Raw genomic sequence first — 22,794 nt, 5'->3', positions numbered from 1 at the left:
GCCAAACCTATCCACATTGGGCCAGCCATTGTATGAGCTGCTAAGGTCCAAGACAGCATGGACCTGGGGGCCAGCCCAACAGACAGCGTTTGAGAGGCTTGAAGAGCTCCTGATGACATCGCCTGTGTTGACATTCTACGGCATCAACAAACCCACCGCACTCTCAGCTGATGCAAGTAGCTATGGGATCGGTGGCGTGCTACTGCAGCTCCATGGGGAAGACTGGAAGCCAGTAGCATACTGCTCCAGGAGATTGACTGACATGGAAACCAGATGCACGCAGATAGAAAAAGAGTGTCTGGCGTGTGTCTGGGCCTGCGAGCGGTTTGAAAAAATACCTCTATGGCCTCGAGAGTTTCAAACTAGTGACAGACCACAAGCCGTTGGTCCCACTAATGAACAGCAAGGACTTAGACAATATTCTATTACGGTGCCAGAGACTTCTTATGCGGCTCATGAGGTTTAAACCCATAGCTGAGTATGCACCTGGAAAGACACTGGTTGTGGCAGACACACTGTCAAGGAGCCCTTTGTGCCACATGGAGAACGAGAGGGACACACACTCAGATGTGGACTGCTACATGGCAGCTGTCATTCAGAACATGCCTGCTACTCCATAGAAGCTGGCCAGCATCAGAGCAGCCACAGCAGCGGATGAGACGCTACAGCCGGTGATCAGACACATCAGGTCAGGGTGGCCTGAACACGGGAGTAAAGGCCCAGGTGACATAAGAGAGTATTTTCCAATGAAACGTGAACTTTCAGAGTATAAGGGAATGGTTACTAGGGGATGCCGAATAGTGACACCTGAGACATTGAGGACAGACATTCTCGATAGGATTCATGATGGACATCAGGGCCTCACAAAATGTCGGGAGAGGGCAAACGCCTCTGTCTGGTGGCCGGGCATTTCCTCACAGATAAAACACGAGGTCTCGTCATGTCAGGTTTCCTGTGAGTCAAGAAGAGCACAGAAAAGGGAGCCATTGATTTCTACTCCGCTCCCTGACAGGCCATGGACGCTTATAGCTCTGGATCTGTATGAGTACAACAAACAGAACTATTTAGTTATCTCAGACCACTACTCTAGATACATAGAGATTCTACACATGATAACAACAACCAGTGCTCAAGTCGCTCTGAAGCTAAAAGCAACATGTGCCCGGTACGGCATACCGGATGTGGTTGTGAGTGACAATGAGCCACAGTTCTCGATCGCTGAGTTTCAAGACCTGGCCCATGAGCTCGATTTTAAACAGATCACCTCGAGCCTGCACAACACACAAGGAAATGGTCACGCTGAAAGGGCCGTGCAGACTGCAAAGAGAATCCTGAAACAGAAGGACCCTCTCATTGCACTCATGTGCTACAGGTCGACTCCGTGCTGCACCACGGGAGCCAGCCCAGCTGAGCTCCTAATGGGCCGGAAGATCAGGACGACGCTTCCTACCCTCGGGAGAAACCTGCAACCTAGATGGCCTAATTTGCAACGGATCAAGCAGAAGGATGAGGCCGAAAAGAAGAAGCAAGCCTTCTATTATAACCAACGTAACGGGGTTAGATCCCTACCTCCACTGCAGCCAGGTGGTCATGTTCTCACCAAGCTGGAGCACCAGAAATCCTGGACAACTCCTGCAGGAGTGACCAGTGAGAGTGACACGCCACGCTCTTACCTCATCGAGACACAGCAGGGTGGAACGTTCCGGCGTAACCGTCGCCATCTCCAGGCGATGCCTGCTCCAGAGTCAGCTGGGAGCATAGCGCCTGTCTCACCTGTTTGCCAGGATGCCAGTCAAGAGCCCTACGACACAGTTGGACATGGGACTGGTCCACACACCCCCAGTGTCAGTATACATGCTGGTACAGAGAAACTGTCAGACCAGGTCTGGACGGGTCATTAAACCAGTTGTTAGACTGGACTTGTTGAATGACTTTGTTCTCACATCTCATGGCCTTTGGGGGATATACATTTATGAAAATGGGGGGGTGGGGGGAGAAAAGGGTGAACAAAAGAAAAAGAAAGAGTTCCAGATGGTAAACTATATAACTAAGGAGTTATTTGGAAATGTCAAGAGTTCCAGAGTGTAATATGTTGTGAAATGTTAAACTGAAAAAGTTGAAGCCTTATCAGTGTGGTAAGAGTTTTATTGATGCTACAGGGAACAGCACTGTTAACATAATGTTTAAAATAATGTTATAGCTGTTTACTTTAAAAGGTGAAAGAAAAACTAAAAGGAGGAGATGTCATAGTATTACAGTTAATACGGTAACGTGCATGACAGTGACGGAAACTGAGATGTGGCTGTACATGAAAGAGGTTTTAAGACAGTAGACTATGCGTGAAGGTCATGTTGCATACATGTGAGCTGACCTGTTAGCTGAATAAAAGTAGACACTTAACCTGCTCCGTTTGACTGGACATTCCCTGATTTATTCAGTAGACACCGGGGCAGCCATGTCAGTTATCTCAGAGAGCTGTACAAATCCAAACTGGAAGGGTCGAAACTGCATTCATGTGACGTGACATTGAGAACATACACAGACCAACCGTTGGCTTTGTGGGGTAAAATCCTGGTGAATGCGCAGTGTGGGAAGCAGCATGTACAGCTGCCTTGCTAGTGGCCCGTGGTAGAGCACCGGCGCTGATGGGGCGGGATTGGATTCGAGTGCTCAGCTTAGATTGGTCAAAAGTGAATGGCGTTGCCGCATCTGCCCCAGTGGAGCAAGTGTGCTCAGAGCACAGAGCAGTGTTCAGTGCAGAGCTGGGCCGTGCAGAAGGCCTCGCTGCATCCTCGCGTGTATCCCCGGATGCTGTACCAACATTTAGCAAAGCGAGGCCAGTGCCTTATGCACTGCGGGAAGCCGTGGATAACCAGTTAACCGAACTCGAACAACAGGAATGATCTCTCCTGTGCAGCATAGTGAATGGGCTGCGCCGCTAGTGTGCATTCCGAACAAAGATGGATCAGTGCGCATTTGCGGAGATTATAAGGTGACGGTAAATCAGTGGCTTGATGTAGATCAGTACCCACTTCCAAAACCGCAGGATTTATTCTCCACTTTAGCAGGTGGAAAGCGTTTCACTAAGCTTGACTTGACACAGGCCTACTCAGCTCGACATGGAGAGAAAAGTAAGCCGTTTCTCATTATCAGTACACACACAGGTCTCTATGTATGCAACCGCTTGCTAGTTTCCAGCGCACTATGGATGAAGTATTACCAGGGCTTGATGGCGTGGTGTGCTACTTAGACGATATGTTGATAACAGGAACAGATACCGCCGCACATCTGCGCAGTCTTAAACAAGTGTTACAGAGTCTGGAAGAACATGGGCTGAGGCTTAACAAAGAGACATGCGCCTCCTTTCAGAACAGTGTGGCCTACCTCGGGCATGTACTTGATGCCGAGGGTGTGCGCCCAATTAAAGAGGAAACTGAGGCTACTGACAAAGCTCCTGTGCCGATAATGTGACAGAATTGAGGTCGTACTTAGCCATGCTCAATTACTATGGCAAATGTATACCAAACCTGTCCAGCGAGATTAAGCCTATGACTGAGCTCCTACATAAAGATAAAGAGGGATTGGACAAGAAAATGTCAAGAGACGTTTGAGCGTACTAAAGCACAGCTTGTAGCCACGCCAGTGCTTACACATTAGGATCCTAAACTGCCTGTAATTTTGGCATGTGATGCTTCGCCTTACGGCATAGTTGCCATGATTTCACATCAGTTTCCAGACAACAGTGAGAAACCTATAGCCTACGTGTCTAGGACACTCACTAAAACAGAAGTCAGCTATTCTCAGATAGAGAAAGAAGCACTTAGTATCGTCTTTGGGGTGACCAAGTTTAATGACTATCTGTATGGACAAAAGTTTACTCTGCTTACAGACCACGAACCACTCCTAAAGATACTAGGGCCCAAGACTGGAGTGCCTACATTGGCAGCAGCTAGGCTGCAGAGGTGGTCATTAATTTTAGCATCGTACCAGTATGATATATGTTACAAGCCATGCTTACAACATGCAAATGCGGATGCATTATCGCGTTTACCACTACAGACTCAAGAGGCAGACTCAGATTATAGTTCTGTGTTTAGGGTCTCATTCTTGGATAAAGTGCCAGTGTGCTCACAAGAGATTGCACAACAGACAAAGACTGATGCAGTACTACAGAGAGTGAAGCACTTCACACTGAATGGTTGGCCAAAGCATTTGAATGAAGATGAGTTAAGGCCATGCTTCATAAGAAACACTGAACTGACTGTTGAATCTGACTGTGTGATGTGGGGTTTCTGGGTAATCATACCAGAGGTGTTGAGACCACAGATGTTACATGAACTGCATGAAAATCACCAGGGAATGGTAAAGATGAAGGCATTAGCCCATAGTCACTTTTGGTGGCCAAACCTTGATTCTGACATAGAGTCACTGGTAAACAGTTGCCAGACATGCCAGTGAAACAGACACCAACCTGCCACAGCTCCTGTTCACAATTGGAGCTGGCCTACCCGTCCTTGGCAGAGGATACACAGATTATGCTCAGAAGGGAAAGTTCAACTTCCTAGTGGTCACTGATAGCTATTCACGTTGGCCAGAAGTAGCTTTGATGAGTAGCACTACATCTGAAAAGACCATAGACGTGTTGAGGGGATACTTTGCCACTTGGGGTCTTCCAGACAAACTTGTGTCTGATAATGGACCACAACTTGTATCTGCTGAGTTTGAAACATTCCTGAAAAACAATGGGGTGAAACACATTAAGAGTTCTCCTCACCACCCAGCTTCTAATGGGGCTGCAGAGCGTTTGGTGCAGAAGCTGAAAACAGCTCTTGGAAAGGGAAAGAGTAGCAACATGACGTTGCAGCACTGCGTACACAATCTCCTATTCTGTTATAGGAGGACACCACAGTCTACTACAGGGAACACACCTGCAGACTTGTTTCTCAGACGTCAGTTCAAAACCAGCTTGTCTCTCACCAAACCTAATTACAGAGTCCATGCAACAGAGACAGGACAGACAACAGTCCAAGCAAGCAGATACGTTGGCACAAGTCAGACACTTCCTACCAAAACAGAAGGTGTTGGTTAGAAACCACAGGGGAGGGGAAGGTGTTAAATGGGTGCCTGGGTGCATTGTAAAGGCACTAGGTCCTGTCACATATCTTGTGAAAGTGTATGGAAAGGTGTACAAGAGACATGTCAATCAAATGATCAATACTGAGATTGAGACCTGTAATGTGTCAGATGAATCTGATGATGATCTGAGGGTTGTTCCACATGTACCACATGCATGTGGAGCAACGCCTGTACACCTTCCAGAATCCACTGAGAGGGTTGTGCAGCAAGGACCCGGTGATGCTGCTCCCTCCGCAGTTGCAGAGGGTGTCCAGCAGAGGCCGCAGCGGCAGGTGAAGCCGCCTGATAGATTACATCTGGGAGAACCCAGTTGTTGTTATATAACCACGTAAAGTTGAAAAGATGTAAAAATGAAATGTTGTTGTTCTGTAAATGTACTGGGGTCAGATTTCAGGGGAGGAGTGCAGTGTACGGAGATACACACGAAAGCAAATGGTTTTATTTGCAGTAATATGTATTTTATGTTTGACCTCTGACCCTCGATGTCTATTGGCTGTGTATGTTGTATAAATGTACGCGCGCCACTCTGGTGCGCGCCCTGGGAAGAAGACTGAGCACGAGGGTCACTCATGTGTTCCCGTGCCTGCTTAACGCAGTGGTGTTGTAACGTTGCTACGGTCTAGCAGATAAAAGAGGAAGACCACCATACACCTTGATCGTTGTGTAATCCAGTTATCCTGCAGATACACGACAGGAACCTTTCAGTTGCAACCTGTAGATGTGAGCAGACTCACTAAAGCTGAGTTGGAGGGTTCAGCTTCTCTAAGCTCCGGCACGTTTCCTCACTGTATCCACTTCCACGCTGGGAGGTGAATGGCAGCAAAAGCAACGTCGTCCCAAACTGTCAGGTCTAACGTGCAGGTGTCATTTCTCTCAGGCTGGCGCTTAACTGCAGTGCTCACCCTCTTACGTTTCTGATGAAGTTGTACATAAGTTAACTAATTCTAAGTCTAAATGCAGTGTACATAACCAACCGGAGGGGCGTTCTTCCTAGAACTAAAACCTGTCTCACCAGCCGCAACATTGTATCAAAAAAATGACCAAAATCAATGAAATACCCACTCCACCAAATGTCTGTATGGCTGATTTATATTAAAAGTCCATGTTATTGATAAATCAGGGCTCTGGCGAATGCCAGTTGAAACAAAGTTGGAAAAGAACAAACAAAACAAGATGACCAAGAACCTGATAATGTAATAAATCCCCGATAATGTAATAACCCTGATAATGTAATAACCCCCCTGATAATGTAATAACCCCCCCGATAATGTAATAACCCTGATAATGTGATAACCCCGATAATGTAATAACCCTGATAATGTAATTAAAAAATGTACTTGAGGCCATTGAAAATGCAGTAAAACCTGCTAATGTAATAACTTCCTGATAATGTAATAACCCTGATAATGTAATAACTTCCTGATAATGTAATAACTTCCTGATAATGTAATAAAATGATCCAACTGAGAAAAAGCATGTGTGGAAGTAGCTTGGCGGTAGCTTTGAGGAAGAGTAGAGCATTCATGCACGTCCAACTTTGACCTGTCGGTGGCGCTAGACCTCTCGAGCTTGCGTTGCTTAAACAGTATCACCACTTGAATCCATGTATGGGTGGTCTGCTGTTAAATTATTACAATATTGGGGAATTATTACATTATCAGGACCGGGGAAATGAAGGCTAACCTGATCATGTAATAACGTCCCGTTAGTGTAACACATTATTGGTAAAACGTTTATTACATTATTGGGAAATGCACTTTATTACATTATCAGGAAGTTATAACATTATCAGGTTTTATTGCATTTTCAATGGACTCAAGAGCAGATTTCTATTACATTATCGGGGATTTATTACATTATCAGGTTCTACAAACCCCCCCCCCCCATCCATGTATATAATATCGTCTCAGTCAGCCAGTACAACACTCATAATGGAACTGGTGCCAGACTGGACTCAACATATTTGTAGCTGACACCCAGATCCCAGATAAATGTCTTCATGACCCGATTCACCTTCCTGTGACATCCAGCTAAGGGTTTATACGACATTATGAAGACAGATTAAACAATGGTAAGTGTTAAACTACAGCAGTGCACAAAAATACTTCCTCCTCTGTGAACTGTCACACGTTTACACGAGTGTGGAGTGGCTGCTGATGGTGCTCGAACATCCATCGATAAAAACATGTCGAGATTTTCAAAGAAAACCGGTCAGGTTTAAGTAACTTTTGACTCAAATCTTGATTTTTATTTTATGAACTACACATAAAATGTACAACGAGGTGGTCTAGGCTGACGTTATGACTGGCTGTCCCTGATAAGTTCAAGGCACTGCTTTGTGTTCATCCTTCCCACGGAGGACTCCGTCTCCCGTCTACATCCGTCTCCACGTGGTACAGCATATCAGCCAGTGTATGTTCGATTACAGCGCCCCAGCCCATGTCGCTTATCTAGTGTCGAAACACAACCACACAAGACTGATTACACAGCACATCAGTGTAACATGGACGTCAAGCACCTGTGCAACACAAATGGGGGGATGGAAGTTTATAGATAACCTTACCGGCTGGTACTTAATGTCCTTGGGAGGGTATTTAAAATGTGGCCCAAAATTAACAGATACCTGAAACAAGACAACATAAGATTCAGTCATCTACAAACAAACAAAGCACTTCACTTGAGCTGCTTGTATTGCACATAAAGAAACTGAGACCAGTTCAGTGGACTACAGGGGACTGCTGCTCATTGTTTTAGCTATGTGAGAAAGGATGCAGTTATACAAAACGCTGTTGTGCTGACCGTGCAGCTTTTGTAGAGCGAGATAGCGGGGAAGTAAATGCCCTCGAAGAGATTTTCAAAAGCCACGCCGTGACTCACTCCATTCTTGTAGAAGATCATCTGGGAGAGGGGAGAGGAGATCATCTGCTTATCAAACTACACATACTCAAGCGGTTTCCAGATGGCTCATATTTCTCATGAGTGTGCTAACCTTGCTGGGGCTGACACTCTTGAGGCTTTTCTCTGCTTTGTCCACATAGTCCTTCTCCTCAAAGTAAAGGTAGCTCTTGAACTTAATTAGTGCCTGAAAAAAAAGAAGAAGACAGACCCTCAAAACTGGCATCAGAAAAAACGTGTCAAGTCAGTGTATATCTCTCAGTAGACTGTCGTACTTACCTTGTCCTTGTATGTATCAGGTAGCGCCTTGGCGGTCTCTGTCCCATCGGGCAGCTCTATAAAGAAGCCCAGGGTATCTCCCTGGCCATAGCCTGAAGAGTACTGCTTTCCAAAAGACTGGTGAAACCGTGTGCCTTTCTTACTGCGCCACGAGTAGCTGAACTTGTCATAACCCAGGGGAGCCTGTAGGTTGCCTAACACGCGAATGGAAAGAAACGTATATGAAAAAAATATGGGCAACCAATCAGATCGTATGTCTGTTCAGTGTATGTCTGAGGCACTACTGACCAAGTGGTTGGGACCAGCCTAGCCTGGCTGCAGTGTCCGGAGGCATCTCGTCAATAGAGACCTCGAAGTACCATGAACCCTTGCGTACACCATGGGAGGCTCGGACCATGGAGTAGCCCTTCTCCCCTGTGACCGTGAGCCGGTCATCAGAGATCTTTAACTGTGGTGCTGGAACATGAATGCACATATTTAGACTTACCAAACCAGGCTGAAGTGTGTCACAATAAAGACTAAAATAAAGTACATTATGACATCATTACAGCAAAAATCCAAGAAATCAATACGTTATCTCTGTACGGCTCCACTGCCAAGTCACCACACATGCAGTACACTCTGGGGAAATATATTTAGAAAAAAAGAGTACCTCTGTCATGTAAGGCAAGCAGCACCCTCTCATACAGACAGGCCCGGTACAGATCCCCAGGTATGGGTTTGCCAGCCCAGCAGTCCAGTTCTAGTTTCTCAGGGTCTGGGGCATGAGGATCTGGTTCTGCCAAGATGTAACGGTAACCATCCTTGTTGAAGGGGTGCTCTAGCGGGTAACCATGGGGAGGCAGGCGTTGGGCAGAGAAAAGAGGGTCACTGTGGGGATGGAAGACGGGTGGGGCAGAGAAGTAAGGGAGGATGTTTTATCTTCATCTGTACACACAGTGAACTCAAGGTTGCAGAGAAACACTGAATGGGTTGTTATATATTTTAGGACACAAGGCCTGACCATTTGAGTGAGTACCTGCGTGTTCTCTTTGCTGCTCCTGCCGCTGTGCCTTCCTGTTGCTGCTGCTGCTTACGCTTGGCTCCTCTGCCCTTCCCTGGCCCTGGGGCCAAAGCACCTTCAAACAACAAACACATCAATCCGCACACGCACAAAGAGACTGAAAAACAGCTTCTTCCACAGGCCGTGGCACTAACGAACTCACACCTATCCTCAGTCCAGCGAGGCTGGTGTGCTGCCACCACTGGGCATGTGCAGTATTAACTCACGTCAGTCTAAGCCACTTCATATCTGTCCACCGCACCTTCGCTGCGTTTTTGCTGATGATTTTTCTGCACCTCGTGAGTATTCTATCGTTAACTGTGTTGTACTTTGTACCGTATACTGCTGACATTTTGTACTTTCTATTGTGGAGATTGTATTTCTTATCTCTTTATGTATGCACCGTTTTCAGGGTGACACAACTGCAATTTAGAAATGAAGAAAATTAAGTTACCTTTATTAATCACCTTGGGGAAATTCAGTTACTGCAATTTTTTTTCTCCCCCATTTTTCTCCCCAGTCGTACTTGGCCAATTACCCCACTCTTCCGGACCGTCCCGGTCTCTGCTCCACCCCCTCTGCTGATCCGGGGAGGGCTGCAGACTACCACATGCCTCCTCCCATACATGTGGAGTCACCAGCCGCTTCTTTTCACCTGACAGTGAGGAGTTTCACCAGGGGGACGTAGTGCGTGGGAAGATCACACTGTTCCCCCCAGTCCCCCCTTCACCCCTGAACAGGCGTCCTGATCGACCAGAGGAGGCGCTAGTGCATCGACCAGGACACATACCCACATCCGGCTTCCCACCCAGTCACAGCCAACTGTGTCTGTAGGGACGCCCAAACAAGCCGGAGGTAAGACGGGGATTCAAACCAGCGATCCCCATGGTGGTAGGCAACAGATAGACCGCTACGCTACCTGGATGCCCATGTCACAAATCAACCCATCGTAGCTGTGATGTGTGTAGCTATGGGCAGTAGGCTGCTGCCTTGATGCTGCACCCAGGGACCAACTCCAGTTCTTTTCCCACTGCCTTGCTCATGGGCACAGAGACAGGAGTATAAACCCCAACATGCATGTTTCTCTTGAACTTAATTCCAATTCAGTTTTTTTCAATGGAATTCTTTTGAATTTGATGTCATTGTGCTCGGCACAATGACAATAAAGTTGTTGAATTTTGAATCTCTCTATATGGCCACAAGAGTATTCAAGTCGGGGATGGGAAAGTTGGGTTCAGACTAGGCGACTAACGCGGTCTTTTCCTTGTAGCTGACTAGCTGTTTCAGTCGCTGAGGGAGCAGATCCGGCTCCTGTGAGTGACTGGTGTCAGAAGGATCCAGGCAGAGCCACAAGTCTCACAACCGTGTTCACACGTGCTGGAAATACTGCGACCCGTCACCACACATCTGGCCAACGAGAAGCAGAAACAACACCAGCAGCACAAGTTGTGTAGCACGAATGACAATAAGCCTTGTTGTTTTACAAAAAAGACGGCTGTTTTGCTGTCATTCAACTTTGGAAAAAAAAAAGAGGGCTCTTCGTTGGACCCAGGATTTGGATGCAAGGCTTGTGTCTGCTTGACATTTCCTGCACAGACGACCACAAGGCTGTTATCAAAGAAAATCATTTTTTTGTGGTACAGTGTGAATTTGCATAGCGACAGAGTGAGAACTACACTGCAGCTGTGAGACGTGTGTAGACGGCAGCTCATACTGCTGTTTAGAGCAGGTCACAGTGCTCGTGTGTTTAGGGGAGTTAGGCATTGTGTTTTTACATCAAATGGGGCAGACAAGGTACCGACATCACATGATACAATTACAACTAGTGGTACTGTACATGTTGTAAATATACACAGATGCAGATGTGCTACTACCTTTCATTCAGAGACACGTATAAAACAATATATTTGTCTCTGAGGGCCTACTTTTTATGTTCTTGCTTTGTGGCACAATGCCAGGCCGCCATTGCACACATGCAGACACACACAGTGAGAGGAGGTATTAAGGAGTACTCTGGGAGAAAGCAAGCACAAGTAAGCAGAATTAGTTTGCGTGGCATTTTCCAAACACTATCAGCCTCTTTCTCGTTGTCACAGTGCAACACAACGGACACTGAACTAACCCTCAACACCAAGAATCCAGATCCTGGAACTGTATGCCAAGACTCGAGTTCCCCCAGTAGTAATATTACCCATTCTGCTCATTAAATATCATATAGATATATGTAATTATTAATAAGTAGGTAATAATATTAACACATGAAACCCATCCATTATCTGAGCCGCTTGTCCTGCTCTCAGGGTCGCAGGGATGCTGCAGCCAATCCCAGCAGTCACTGGGCGGCAGGCAGGGGAGACACCCTGGACAGGCCACCAGGCCATCACAGGGTCCACACACACACACACACACACACACACACACACACACACACACACACCTAGGGACAATTTAGTACGGCCAGTTCACCTGACCTACATGTCTTTGGACTGTGGGAGGAAACCGGAGCCCCGGAGGAAACCCATGCAGACACGGGGAGAACATGCAAACTCCACACAGAGGACGACCCCGGGGCTCGAACCCAGAACCTTCTTGCTGGGAGGCAACCATGCTAACCACTGCGCCACCGTGCCGCCCACATGTGAAATATGTGCCTAAAATCAACGTCAGGGCGATTAATAAATGCTCATGATCCAAACGCTGAGGATCAGTTGGTTTCTACTATGCATATTACTCTAACACGGAAGAGAAAAAAATCACTTCAACTTCTAGCAGATGTGTATTAATAACAACACAGCACGTGTCCCCGGGACCAGCTACAAGCCAGGTACAGGACCAGGATGCCAAAATCAGTTTGGGTGGCATCACAACACAACTGTTTTTCCAAATGAGCTTCCATAAAATTTCGAGATCTGAGTATATCATGAAAAACATGAGCAGTTTCATCCTAAAAACACCTGTGCCAAGTCCCCGGCACTTTTCAGGTTGGACGGTTTCAAAAACACAAGCATTGTTGTGTGGTCAATTCAATCCAAATAGTTTCAGATCACATGGAATTCAGAATGGAAGGCTGGGATCTGCTAAAAAGTGAGTGGCGTCAAGAGAGGAAGGAGATGAGGCTGGTGAGTGTTTGACGAAAGCCAAGGGCAACTCAAAATGGCACTCTACTCGCACACATGTTGTCATGTCTGGAGTACAGCGTCCTTTGAGACAAGAGGATCTCGGGGAGTCCAGCAGTCATAAGCAGCAAGCCAGTAAACGAGGCGGACAAGCTGACTCATCAGAGTGGGGAAAAGCTTCGGGGGCACCAAACATATGCAGAGAGCAGACAGGGAGGTCTCCATCGGATTTGAAGTAGCCCACACAATACCGATTGAAGATCAGTTTTGCTCAAGACCCACACTGAATTATCATTTGGGCGAGAATAAAACTGATATTGAACTGAACCTCAGGGCCAACTTCTATACAGAGGGTTTACAAAACACATGTTTTAGGGCCAGAGGCCACAATGCCGTATATTCACCTGCGAAGGTAGATCCACCTGGAACACAGAATCGCCATAGGCATCAAGTTTAAAATTTAGACCATCTTGGGGTGGATATGATGGCCTTTACTTGAAATGCATGGAAAATGTTATCTTTTGCTGGGTGTTTTTACGTCAGTGAGTCACATTTCTTCATCATGTTGTTGGGGTTCCATGCTTACCGTTCAGTCCTCCAGCTGTAGGAGCAGCGGCCGTCTGTTTCTGTGTGTCGTATGAGGGTCCAATGTTCCCCAGGTCCTGCAGGACATATAACCGTCAGCAGGACAGCAACTGACATCACCAAGGCGGGCGGCATATATAACATGCGCGTACCTGGTCCAGCAGGCCAAACTTCGGGTACTCCTCCTCCGGATCTTTGCTGCCAGGGTCAGGATGTTCCTTCACTAGAAAAACATCCCTCTCTTTACTCTGGAAAACACACACATGTGCAGAGTCAAGAACAGAACAGCGACCTTGGACCTGCTAACAACGACACGTCTTCTGACTGTCAGACAAACTCTCTGCTCACTTCCCTACCGCTGCACCATATTTCACTGCCCGCACACGGCTCGCGGGTGAAGTAGGTGCAAAAATGAGAACAACTCGAGACTAACACAAAATATCGACATAGATTACTTGAATGAGTTCCTACCAATAAATACATGAATAAACTACAACACTGCACATCACTTCAATAAAACTGAATTCAAATCTTGGAAAGTTTATAAAACTCTCCTCAGATCTTTAAGGATTTGGGTTGAGATAACATGAAGTGATTTTAAAACCTTCTCAGAACCTGCAGGTACCGTGAAAGGGAGTTTTCTAATAGTTCTGTGCAGGTTACTTTACCATTGTCTTCACTATGTTATTGGGCCAAGTCAGTTTCCCCGGTCTCTGACGGGTGGTCATGCACTCCCAGTACTTATCAATAAATGGGATGATATCCTACAAGAAGAACACAAAACAGATCATCAGTCTTTCAGTACTGAAAAAACACCGTACAAATGACTTACATTGTACTAACTGGCCTACACATCTTAAATACTTCCTATTACAGGAATAACCCCAAAGTAGTACCAACCACAAACACCTGTTATGAAGATGTCTTTAGGGATAAAATGGGACACAACATTAACTTTGCTGAACTGAGCGTGTGTGTGTGTGTACTGTGTTGCATCTGACACGTCAGAGAAGACATGATGCCCCTTAGTCTCAGACAGCGGCTGCTTTACACAAACCCGAAACATGCCGTGTTTTAGGTTAACTTCTGTGATTCCGTAGCCTGGCAATGAGATGAATTCATTCATCTCATCTCATCTCCTCTCATCTCATCATCAGCCGCTTCTCCGGGGTCGGGTCGCGGTGGCAGCTAGCTAAGTAGGGCACAGCAACGCCCTCAAGCTCCTCCTGGGGGGTCCGAAGGCGTTCCCAGGCCAGATTGGACATGTGGTCCCTCCAGCGAGTTCTGGGTCTACCCCGGGGTCTCCTCCCAGTTGGATGTGCCCATTAAACCTCCAAAGGAAGGCGCCCAGGAGGCATCCTGATCAGATGCCCGAACCACCTCAACTGGCTCCTTTCGACACGAAGGAGCAGCGGCTGTACTCCGAGCTCCCTCCGGATGTCTGAGCTCCTCACCCTATCTCTAAGGCTGAGCTCAGACACCCTACGGAGGAAACTCATTTCAGCCGCTTGTATCTGCCATCTCACACCTTTGGTCACTACCCAAAGCTCATGACCATAGGTGAGGGTTGGAACGAAGATTGACTGGTAAACTGAGAGTTTTGCCTTCCGGCTAACCTCCCAAGAAACCCAATGAAATCACACCAGCAGAGTTACAGCACCTCGCCCGGAAAAGAGAAACCGGGGCCCTATCCTGGAGCCAGACCTGGGAAGGGCGCTCGCCAGCAGGCATCTGGTGGCTGAGCCTTGGCCCATGGGGCCCGGTCAGGCCCGGCTCGAAAAAACAACATGGAGCCACCACCCCGTGGACCCACCTCACATGTGGATAAGCATTGGGGTCGGGTGAAATGCAGGCCGGGCGGCAGGCAAAAGAGGGGACCAGGGCGTGCTGACTTTCCAGCATCGCAGATTGAGACGAATTCACAAATGCTAATTAGCCTGGCTCCTCTCAGTTCATTTTCAATTCCCAAGGGGTGTTATCAGCGGGCACAGACCAGAATACCTCTGGATGCAACTGGATGGATGTACAACCAATCAGAGTAACAAAACATGTGACATAGCGCTTGAACTTTTACCAAATCATGTCACAAGTACAGCAAACATGTTTCTTGTCAGCAAATGCTTCAAGTGCATTCATTATCCAAACCACTTATCCTTACTCAGGGTCGCGGAATGCTGGAGCCTATCCCAGCAGTCACTGGGCGGCAGGCGGGGAGACACCCTGGACAGGCCACCAGGCCACCACAGGGCCCACACACACACACACACCTAGGGACAACTCAGCACGGCCGAGTCACCTGACCTACATGTCTTGGACTGTGGGAGGAAACCGGAGTATCCGGAGGAAACCCACGCAGACACGGGGAGAACATCCCAACTCCACACAGAGGACGGCCCAGGACGACACCCAAGGTCGGACTACTCCGGGACTCGAACCCAGGACCTTCCTGCTGTGAGGCGACCGCGCTAACCACTGTGCCGCTTTAAGTTAAGTTTTAAGCTTTTAGTGCAGTTCTTTGTTGTTCTTTTAGAGAAACTATACCGTCCAATTCATGTGATACTGTAGCGATAGCGGATTCAACAGACCGTTCCACCTCAGCGGCAGCCAACGGCGCTCCTCTGTACGTCAGCGTTATTCTTTTCCCCACCCACATTCTGGGAAGACCTGCACCTACACTGCCTCTGATTGGCTAACCTTATCCCCCACCCCATCTTAACCCATCCTTCACTAACAGAGGCAACGAGTAATAGCCAGTCAGAGGCAGCGTTCCTAAAATGCGGGTGGGAAAAAACAAGGCTGTATGTCATCGTATCAAACCCACCCCATATTATCAACCCAGGCCAGGTCGGCTGGAAATCTGTCTGAACGGGAAGGGTGGCCAGACATATATGCCAGAGCAAACGTAAAACACGAGCTCACACACCCGCCTGGCTCCCAGGCTCGTGATTTTGCCTGTTACCACTGAACTGACCTTTGTGAGCGTTTTTGGCTCAACCACATCCAGTGCCAGACCTGTGTTGTTAAAATCATTTCTCTCTCCTCACTCTCTTCTTCAATCATTTTACTACCTCAAGTGCAGCCTGCCAGTATGTCAACTGTAACGCTGTCCACAAGCTGAATCCACAGGTTTAATCAAGCCTTCATCACCATGTTGAGTAGAACTACCTTGTCTTTGGAAAACATGGTCTTGGGGTGTTCCTCTTGGGTCCTAGACCGCCAGGTTAAGTTTGCGAGGGCTGTGAGGCACATCTCCTTCAGGTCTGAAACACAAGACACAGCAGTTTTTACAAGACATTATCACAAAGGAAAACAAACAAAAGTACAATTATTCTAAATTATCAATACCACAAAGGACCAGTTAAATCTGTATATTTAAAGGTGGACCAAATAAATAAATAATTTATAATCATCCATCCATCCATTATCCAAACCGCTTATCCTGGTCTTAGGGTAGCGGGGATGCTGGGGCCTATCCCAGCAGCCATTGGGTGGCAGGTGGGGAGACACCCTGGACAGGCCACGCAATATTGTTTTTCTCTACAACAAATTAACAATTAGTTGTCAGTGTCTTAAATTAATTTCCATCTAAAAAAAATCCACTAATTTTTTTCTGACCAAGAACTCCTAATAAGGTCCCTTTTCTAGCTGGATGTCTGCTGTGGCCAATCACAACCCTTCTACTCACACCACGCCACAGCAGAACACCGTCCTGCACACTGCTGGTGTAAATGAACTGGCCAAAATGAGCAGAGTGAATGATCAATTCCTATTTATCCAACCAGACCTGGTGTAAGGAATGATGGATTTACTCATATTTAAGACATAATCAGGCCTGCAATTCCCCAAATTCAATCAATACAATAGTGCCTTAACTGAGATGGATCAACTATGATGTGAAAATATTTTGTTGGGAAACTAGATGATGTGAAAAAATTGCCTTTGGGTTGTTGCTGCACCTAAAAGCAGTACGACCAACTTATTCAACCACCTCAAGACCATCACAGAAAGTGGAATCAGTTGATCTGGACACAACATTTATTGACAGATACGTCTCATCACTCATCTAAGAAACCTCTTCAGTCTCAGCTGACTGCAGGTGTCCCCACCCTTATAAATGTTAAGTCTCTCTTCAAGTGCGTTCCTGTTGACGAAGCAGTGGAGGTAGTCCACATGAAATTACAAAACAACCCCACCCTTAGCAACAGGACCACTCCTAACACTGATCAAGTGTGTCTGCTCCTGAAGCTGTCTCTTCAGTCCACGTACTTCACATACAGAGGGCAGCACTATAGGCAGAAGCATGGGTGTACTATGGGTTCCCCAGTCTCACCTGTAGTGGCCAACTTGTACATGGAGGAAGTGGAAAAGAGGCTCTGATGTCCTATCCAGGGACACCACCTAGCCATTGGTTCAGATTTGTGGACGACACCTGGGTTAAAATTATATCTCAGGATGTAGCACATTTCACCGACCACATTAACTCTGTTCACCACGGAGGATGTGGACCATTACAGGTTAGTCTTCTTACACGGTGAAATTGCAAATGGTGATGGAGGACATTTGATTGTTGATGTTTAGCGTAAACCAACACATACTGATCAGTACTTAAGGTTTGACTCTCATCATCCATTGGAGCACAAACTAGGAGTCATCAGGACGCTGGACCACCGAGCTGACAACGTCCCCACCGACACAGCGGGCGGGGAAGGGGAGAAGTCCCACATTAAACAGGCCCTGGTTAAATGTGGTTATCCTAACTGGGCGTTTGTCAAAGCCAGGAAGACGCCCAAACAGTGCACCAGCCTATTGAAGAGAGGAGGAGGACAACAGCTGCCTAAGTGTAAACTGGTGGTGATTCCATATATGGCAGGAAAGTCGGAAAAGTTGAGATGCGTATTTTCCAAACACCAAACCCCAAAACACACTGCACCAGAAATTGGTCCACCCCAAGGCCAATTACAAAATCCAATTTGATAAGTGTATATAATCCTAACAGTCAAGACTGTCGCAGTTGTCCATGCCTGTCCATCTACACAAACATCTAGTTTGTCTCCCACAGGCACCTTGATATTACAGAGCATATCACATACTAACATGGCAAGAGACAAGGCATCAAATAACACTTCGAGCAACAAAGTCTTTAAGAAAAATGACCTGTGCTCAGAGGACATGGGATGGGCTCTTGCTCTTATTTTTTAAAAGTAGTGTTTATCAGCTGTTTACGCTTAACGTTGTAACGTGGGTCAGATCCAAGATCCATTCAGCATTTTTTCAGCCACCACTAACTCAGAAAGACCATAACAAGGGATAATGCCAGGATTGTCACTTGAGAGAATGTAGTAAAAAGAAATGTTATTCTAAAAATCACCGATGTTAAAAACAGTGATTGTAAAGCACATTATCAATTTTGGGAAAATAATAATTCTATTCAGATGTGTACAGGCCCAATTTCAAATTTTCTCCATTTTTCCAAGGCTAATCCAGGAGTTATATTTGAAAAGCGGTATGCATTTACAATTATCGAACTCCCAATATTCATTCAGGGAAAAAGTTGCTGTATCAATTGCTGTCAATACTGTGCAGCCCATATCTAATCACTTACTTGCTTGTTTCCTGAGGAAGTAGGTGTTGCCGCTGTGATGGCACACATTGCAGTGGAACACATAGTTGGTCATAAAGGGAAGACAGGTCCTGTAGACAATACATATTGAATATTACTAGTAATACAGATTTGTTAAATTTTCTGCAGAGTACATCTTTTACAGTTTTACAATCTGACTGCGAATTATTTATCTTATTTTTTATCTATTAGCATATTTGTCAGGGACAATGCAAAAAAACATTGTAACTGGTAACAATAACATGATACAGATGTGTTGAATACAGGATTTCTAGCCAAGGCTAATGTGCGACCCCTGGCCCTGGTTAGGCTTTTCAACTTAAAAATGGTCATAACATATCATCAATACCAAAAGTACATTAACTAAATTGAGCACAAAATAAATAGTGACATGATCATACAAAAATTACAATATTAAAATCACATCACAATCATTTTACACGTGTTGCATAAGTGTATCTTTGCACGTGTGTGTTCCATAACTCATGGCAATATATGTACAATGTGCATAATGTTTATAGGTGTGTGTCCCCGTGTGCATGCATGCACACACGTAATCTTTATGAGTGTGTATGTATGTATGTATGTATGTATGTATGTATGTATGTGCTCTAAACTAAATAAACTAAAACTAAATGTGTTGCTTAGTACATATACATACGCAGTGTCGATGCCAAATGTGTTTGCCGTGAACCACTTCATACACAGGGCACACTGCAGCTCTACCTCCCCCAGTTGTCTTCCGCTCTCTTCATCCCCTAACCTAGTGAGGGCATCAGTGGGTTCTGAACCTTCATGTCCGGTATCCTGTAAGAAATTGTATTCCCATTTGAAATAGCAACTGACAAGACGGCAACATGATTATAATTACAAAGCAACTGAAAGATTGTCTTTCAATCAATAAGCTTATTCAAATTTAAAATCGGAGACGCAATATAGCATCTGTTAATGTTACCATCCCCTCTTTCCTGTTGGAAGATTCCGTTTCCATGTTTGATGGCAGTTCCCCAAATGCAACCTCACTGAAAATAAAGAATTAATGTTAATAGTTTCTTGAAGGTAAACAGAACCAGACAATTACCCAGATAAAGCTACCACACAGGCCAGCATGACACACCATTTCGCCCATTACAACTTAAATCAGCAACATTTCTCTATTAACCAATGGTTATTTAATCCATCTGGACCATGGAGGCAGGTTGCATGATGCTTAATGTATGTTTACCATGGTTGGAGACACTTTCCTGTCTCGGTATACCGCTGTTCTTTTTTTGTTTGTTGTTGGACCCAGTAGGACGAACACTGGTGCAGCGGGAAACACGACCGTGTTGGAAACAACTGCAGTAGGAACTCAGATTGAAACGTATTCCGGCGATGCTTCTGTCAGATCTGTATAAACTGTACAATAGTGTACCGCGACGAAGCAGACTGCCTTCGTCAGCTCTGCTCCAAGGGTCTTACTGTAACAAGGATGCGGACCACTACATGCTGGTGAACTAACGGCACACAAGCAACAGTGATGCTTACAAGCCTCGTGTGTAGTCCCACAGAAACACGTGTAACATGTCTAGTTGTCGTCCAACAGAATCGCCCCGACGTCATCACGTTTCAAACTGAGAAAATAGTGCGAAATGATTACAGATTTTAACCATTATACGGCTGAAAACCCCATTAACAGCTAGGGTGCATCTTTACCGATGGTAATGTAGTACACGAAACACACTACAACATGTAACACTGTAGCGAGTTCGGCTCACCCGTGCACGTTACAACGCCACATAGTGACCAGATAACGTGAATGGGCGTCAGTTTATTAGCCATGCCGGGCTAACAGGGCAGCTAATTCTGACAAGTGAATATTCTGTCTTCTAGACCAGGAGAGTGTCTCATTACCCAGTTCACCACCCTACTGCAGGACACCAACGTCTCATTACCCAGTTCACCACCCTACTGAAGGACAACAACGTCTCATTACCCAGTTCACCACCCTACTGCAGGACACCAACGTCTCATTACCCAGTTCACCACCCTACCGCAGGACACCAACGTCTCATTACCCAGTTCACCACCCTACTGGAGGACACCAACATCTCATTACCCAGTTCACCACCCTACTGCAGGACACCAACGTCTCATCACCCAGTTCACCACCCTACTGCAGGACACCAAGGTCTCATTACCCAGTTCACCACCCTACTGCAGGACACCAAGGTCTCATACCCAGTTCACCACCCTACTGCAGGACACCAAGGTCTCATTACCCAGTTCACCACCCTACTGCAGGACACCAACGTCTCATACCCAGTTCACCACCCTACTGCAGGACACCAACATCTCATTACCCAGTTCACCACCCTACTGCAGGACACCAAGGTCTCATTACCCAGTTCACCACCCTGCTGCAGGACACCAACGTCTCATTACCCAGTTCACCACCCTACTGCAGGACACCAACATCTCATTACCCAGTTCACCACCCTACTGCAGGACACCAACGTCTCATTACCCAGTTCACCACCCTACTGCAGGACACCAAGGTCTCATTACCCAGTTCACCACCCTACTGCAGGACACCAAGGTCTCATTACCCAGTTCACCACCCTACTGCAGGACACCAACGTCTCATTACCCAGTTCACCACCCTGCTGCAGGACACCAACGTCTCATTACCCAGTTCACCACCCTACTGCAGGACACCAACGTCTCATTACCCAGTTCACCACCCTACTGCAGGACACCAAGGTCTCATTACCCAGTTCACCACCCTACTGCAGGACACCAAGGTCTCATTACCCAGTTCACCACCCTACTGCAGGACACCAACGTCTCATTACCCAGTTCACCACCCTACTGCAGGACACCAACGTCTCATTACCCAGTTCACCACCCTACTGCAGGACACCAAGGTCTCATTACCCAGTTCACCACCCTACTGCAGGACACCAACGTCTCATTACCCAGTTCACCACCCTACTGCAGGACACCAAGGTCTCATTACCCAGTTCACCACCCTACTGCAGGACACCAAGGTCTCATTACCCAGTTCACCACCCTACTGCAGGACACCAAGGTCTCATTACCCAGTTCACCACCCTACTGCAGGACACCAAGGTCTCATTACCCAGTTCACCACCCTACTGCAGGACACCAACGTCTCATCACCCAGTTCACCACCCTACTGCAGGACACCAACGTCTCATCACCCAGTTCACCACCCTACTGCAGGACACCAACGTCTCATTACCCAGTTCACCACCCTACTGCGGGACACCAACGTCTCATTACCCAGTTCACCACCCTACTGCAGGACACCAACGTCTCACACCCAGTTCACCACCCTACTGCAGGACACCAACGTCTCATTACCCAGTTCACCACCCTACTGCAGGACACCAACGTCTCATTACCCAGTTCACCACCCTACTGCAGGACACCAACGTCTCATTACCCAGTTCACCACCCTACTGCAGGACACCAAGGTCTCATTACCCAGTTCACCACCCTACTGCAGGACACGCACGGCTAGTCTGCACGTTAGCACCCAGGGGGCGTTTTCGACGCGATGTGCGACCTGGACTACGGGTCGGCTTATTCCTTCCAGCTGGGTTACAGAACTGCTGATGTGCCCAGCTGTTTTTAAAGCTTTGTAACGGGTTTCGCATCGCTGCTTTGTTTCCTAAATACTGATTACTGCGGTCCACGACGTCTTGAGCCAACAAAAGGCGTGGAGCCTAAAGCCCCCTCCCTCCCTCCCTCCCTCCCTCTCCTCGTCCCGCTGGCTTCGGCGAAATGCTGCGGCGAGCCTGCTTCCACAGACAGCGAGCAAATCTTCCGCCTGGGTTTTATTTACGAAGGCTATCGGGTAAATTAACGACGAAGCTACGGCAACGAGCCGCGGGTTCGGTACGGGGGGACCTACCCATCTCCAGCCTCCGGCTGAGCCACGGCAGCAGCGGCCGTCTCTCCCTCCGACGCCATGTTTGAAACGAGAAGTACCGCGCGTCTTCGATAAACAGGAAACGGCGCGGGTTCCGGAAGTACCCCCGCCCCCCCCGCCGCCGCCGCCGCTCCTTCTCGACGCAGACGTTTCAGAAAACCGTTGTGTTTTAAGCGTTTTAAGC

The 22,794-nt window shown here is 47.0% G+C and overlaps 1 protein-coding gene across 1 annotated transcript; it reads right to left on the bottom strand.

Moving 5' to 3' along the window:
• Positions 1-7,358: 7,358 nt before the first annotated feature.
• ash2l (ash2 like, histone lysine methyltransferase complex subunit) lies at positions 7,359-22,677 on the bottom strand. Its single transcript, XM_056290756.1, has 17 exons — positions 22,593-22,677; positions 19,629-19,695; positions 19,335-19,480; positions 18,656-18,744; positions 16,219-16,313; positions 13,722-13,817; positions 13,206-13,301; positions 13,055-13,130; positions 12,873-12,890; positions 9,329-9,428; positions 8,963-9,180; positions 8,599-8,766; positions 8,311-8,504; positions 8,126-8,218; positions 7,936-8,034; positions 7,700-7,759; positions 7,359-7,586 (listed from the first exon to the last, which is right to left on the bottom strand). The coding sequence occupies exons 1-17, from the start codon at positions 22,649-22,651 to the stop codon at positions 7,479-7,481; spliced, it is 1,782 nt and encodes a 593-aa protein (XP_056146731.1). The 5' UTR covers positions 22,652-22,677; the 3' UTR covers positions 7,359-7,478.
• Between the last annotated feature and the right edge of the window lie 117 nt (positions 22,678-22,794).

The sequence above is a fragment of the Lampris incognitus genome, chromosome 12 (genome assembly GCF_029633865.1).
Source record: "Lampris incognitus isolate fLamInc1 chromosome 12, fLamInc1.hap2, whole genome shotgun sequence".
NCBI lineage: Eukaryota > Metazoa > Chordata > Actinopteri > Lampriformes > Lampridae > Lampris > Lampris incognitus.
The sequence above is the reverse complement of the archived record's forward strand: the minus strand, read 5'-3'. Positions and strand labels throughout refer to the sequence as shown.

Bases quoted from the DNA above. Each gene is read 5' to 3' on its own strand.
- ash2l (XM_056290756.1), bottom strand. From the start codon at position 22,651: ATGGCGTCGGAGGGAGAGACGGCCGCTGCTGCCGTGGCTCAGCCGGAG. The intron at 19,696-22,592 runs GTAGGTCCCCCC...CTTTATTTTCAG, and splicing joins CAGCCGGAGGCTGGAGATGG to TGAGGTTGCATTTGGGGAAC. The intron at 8,767-8,962 runs GTACTCTTTTTT...TTCATGTTCCAG, and splicing joins GCTTGCCTTACATGACAGAG to CACCACAGTTAAAGATCTCT.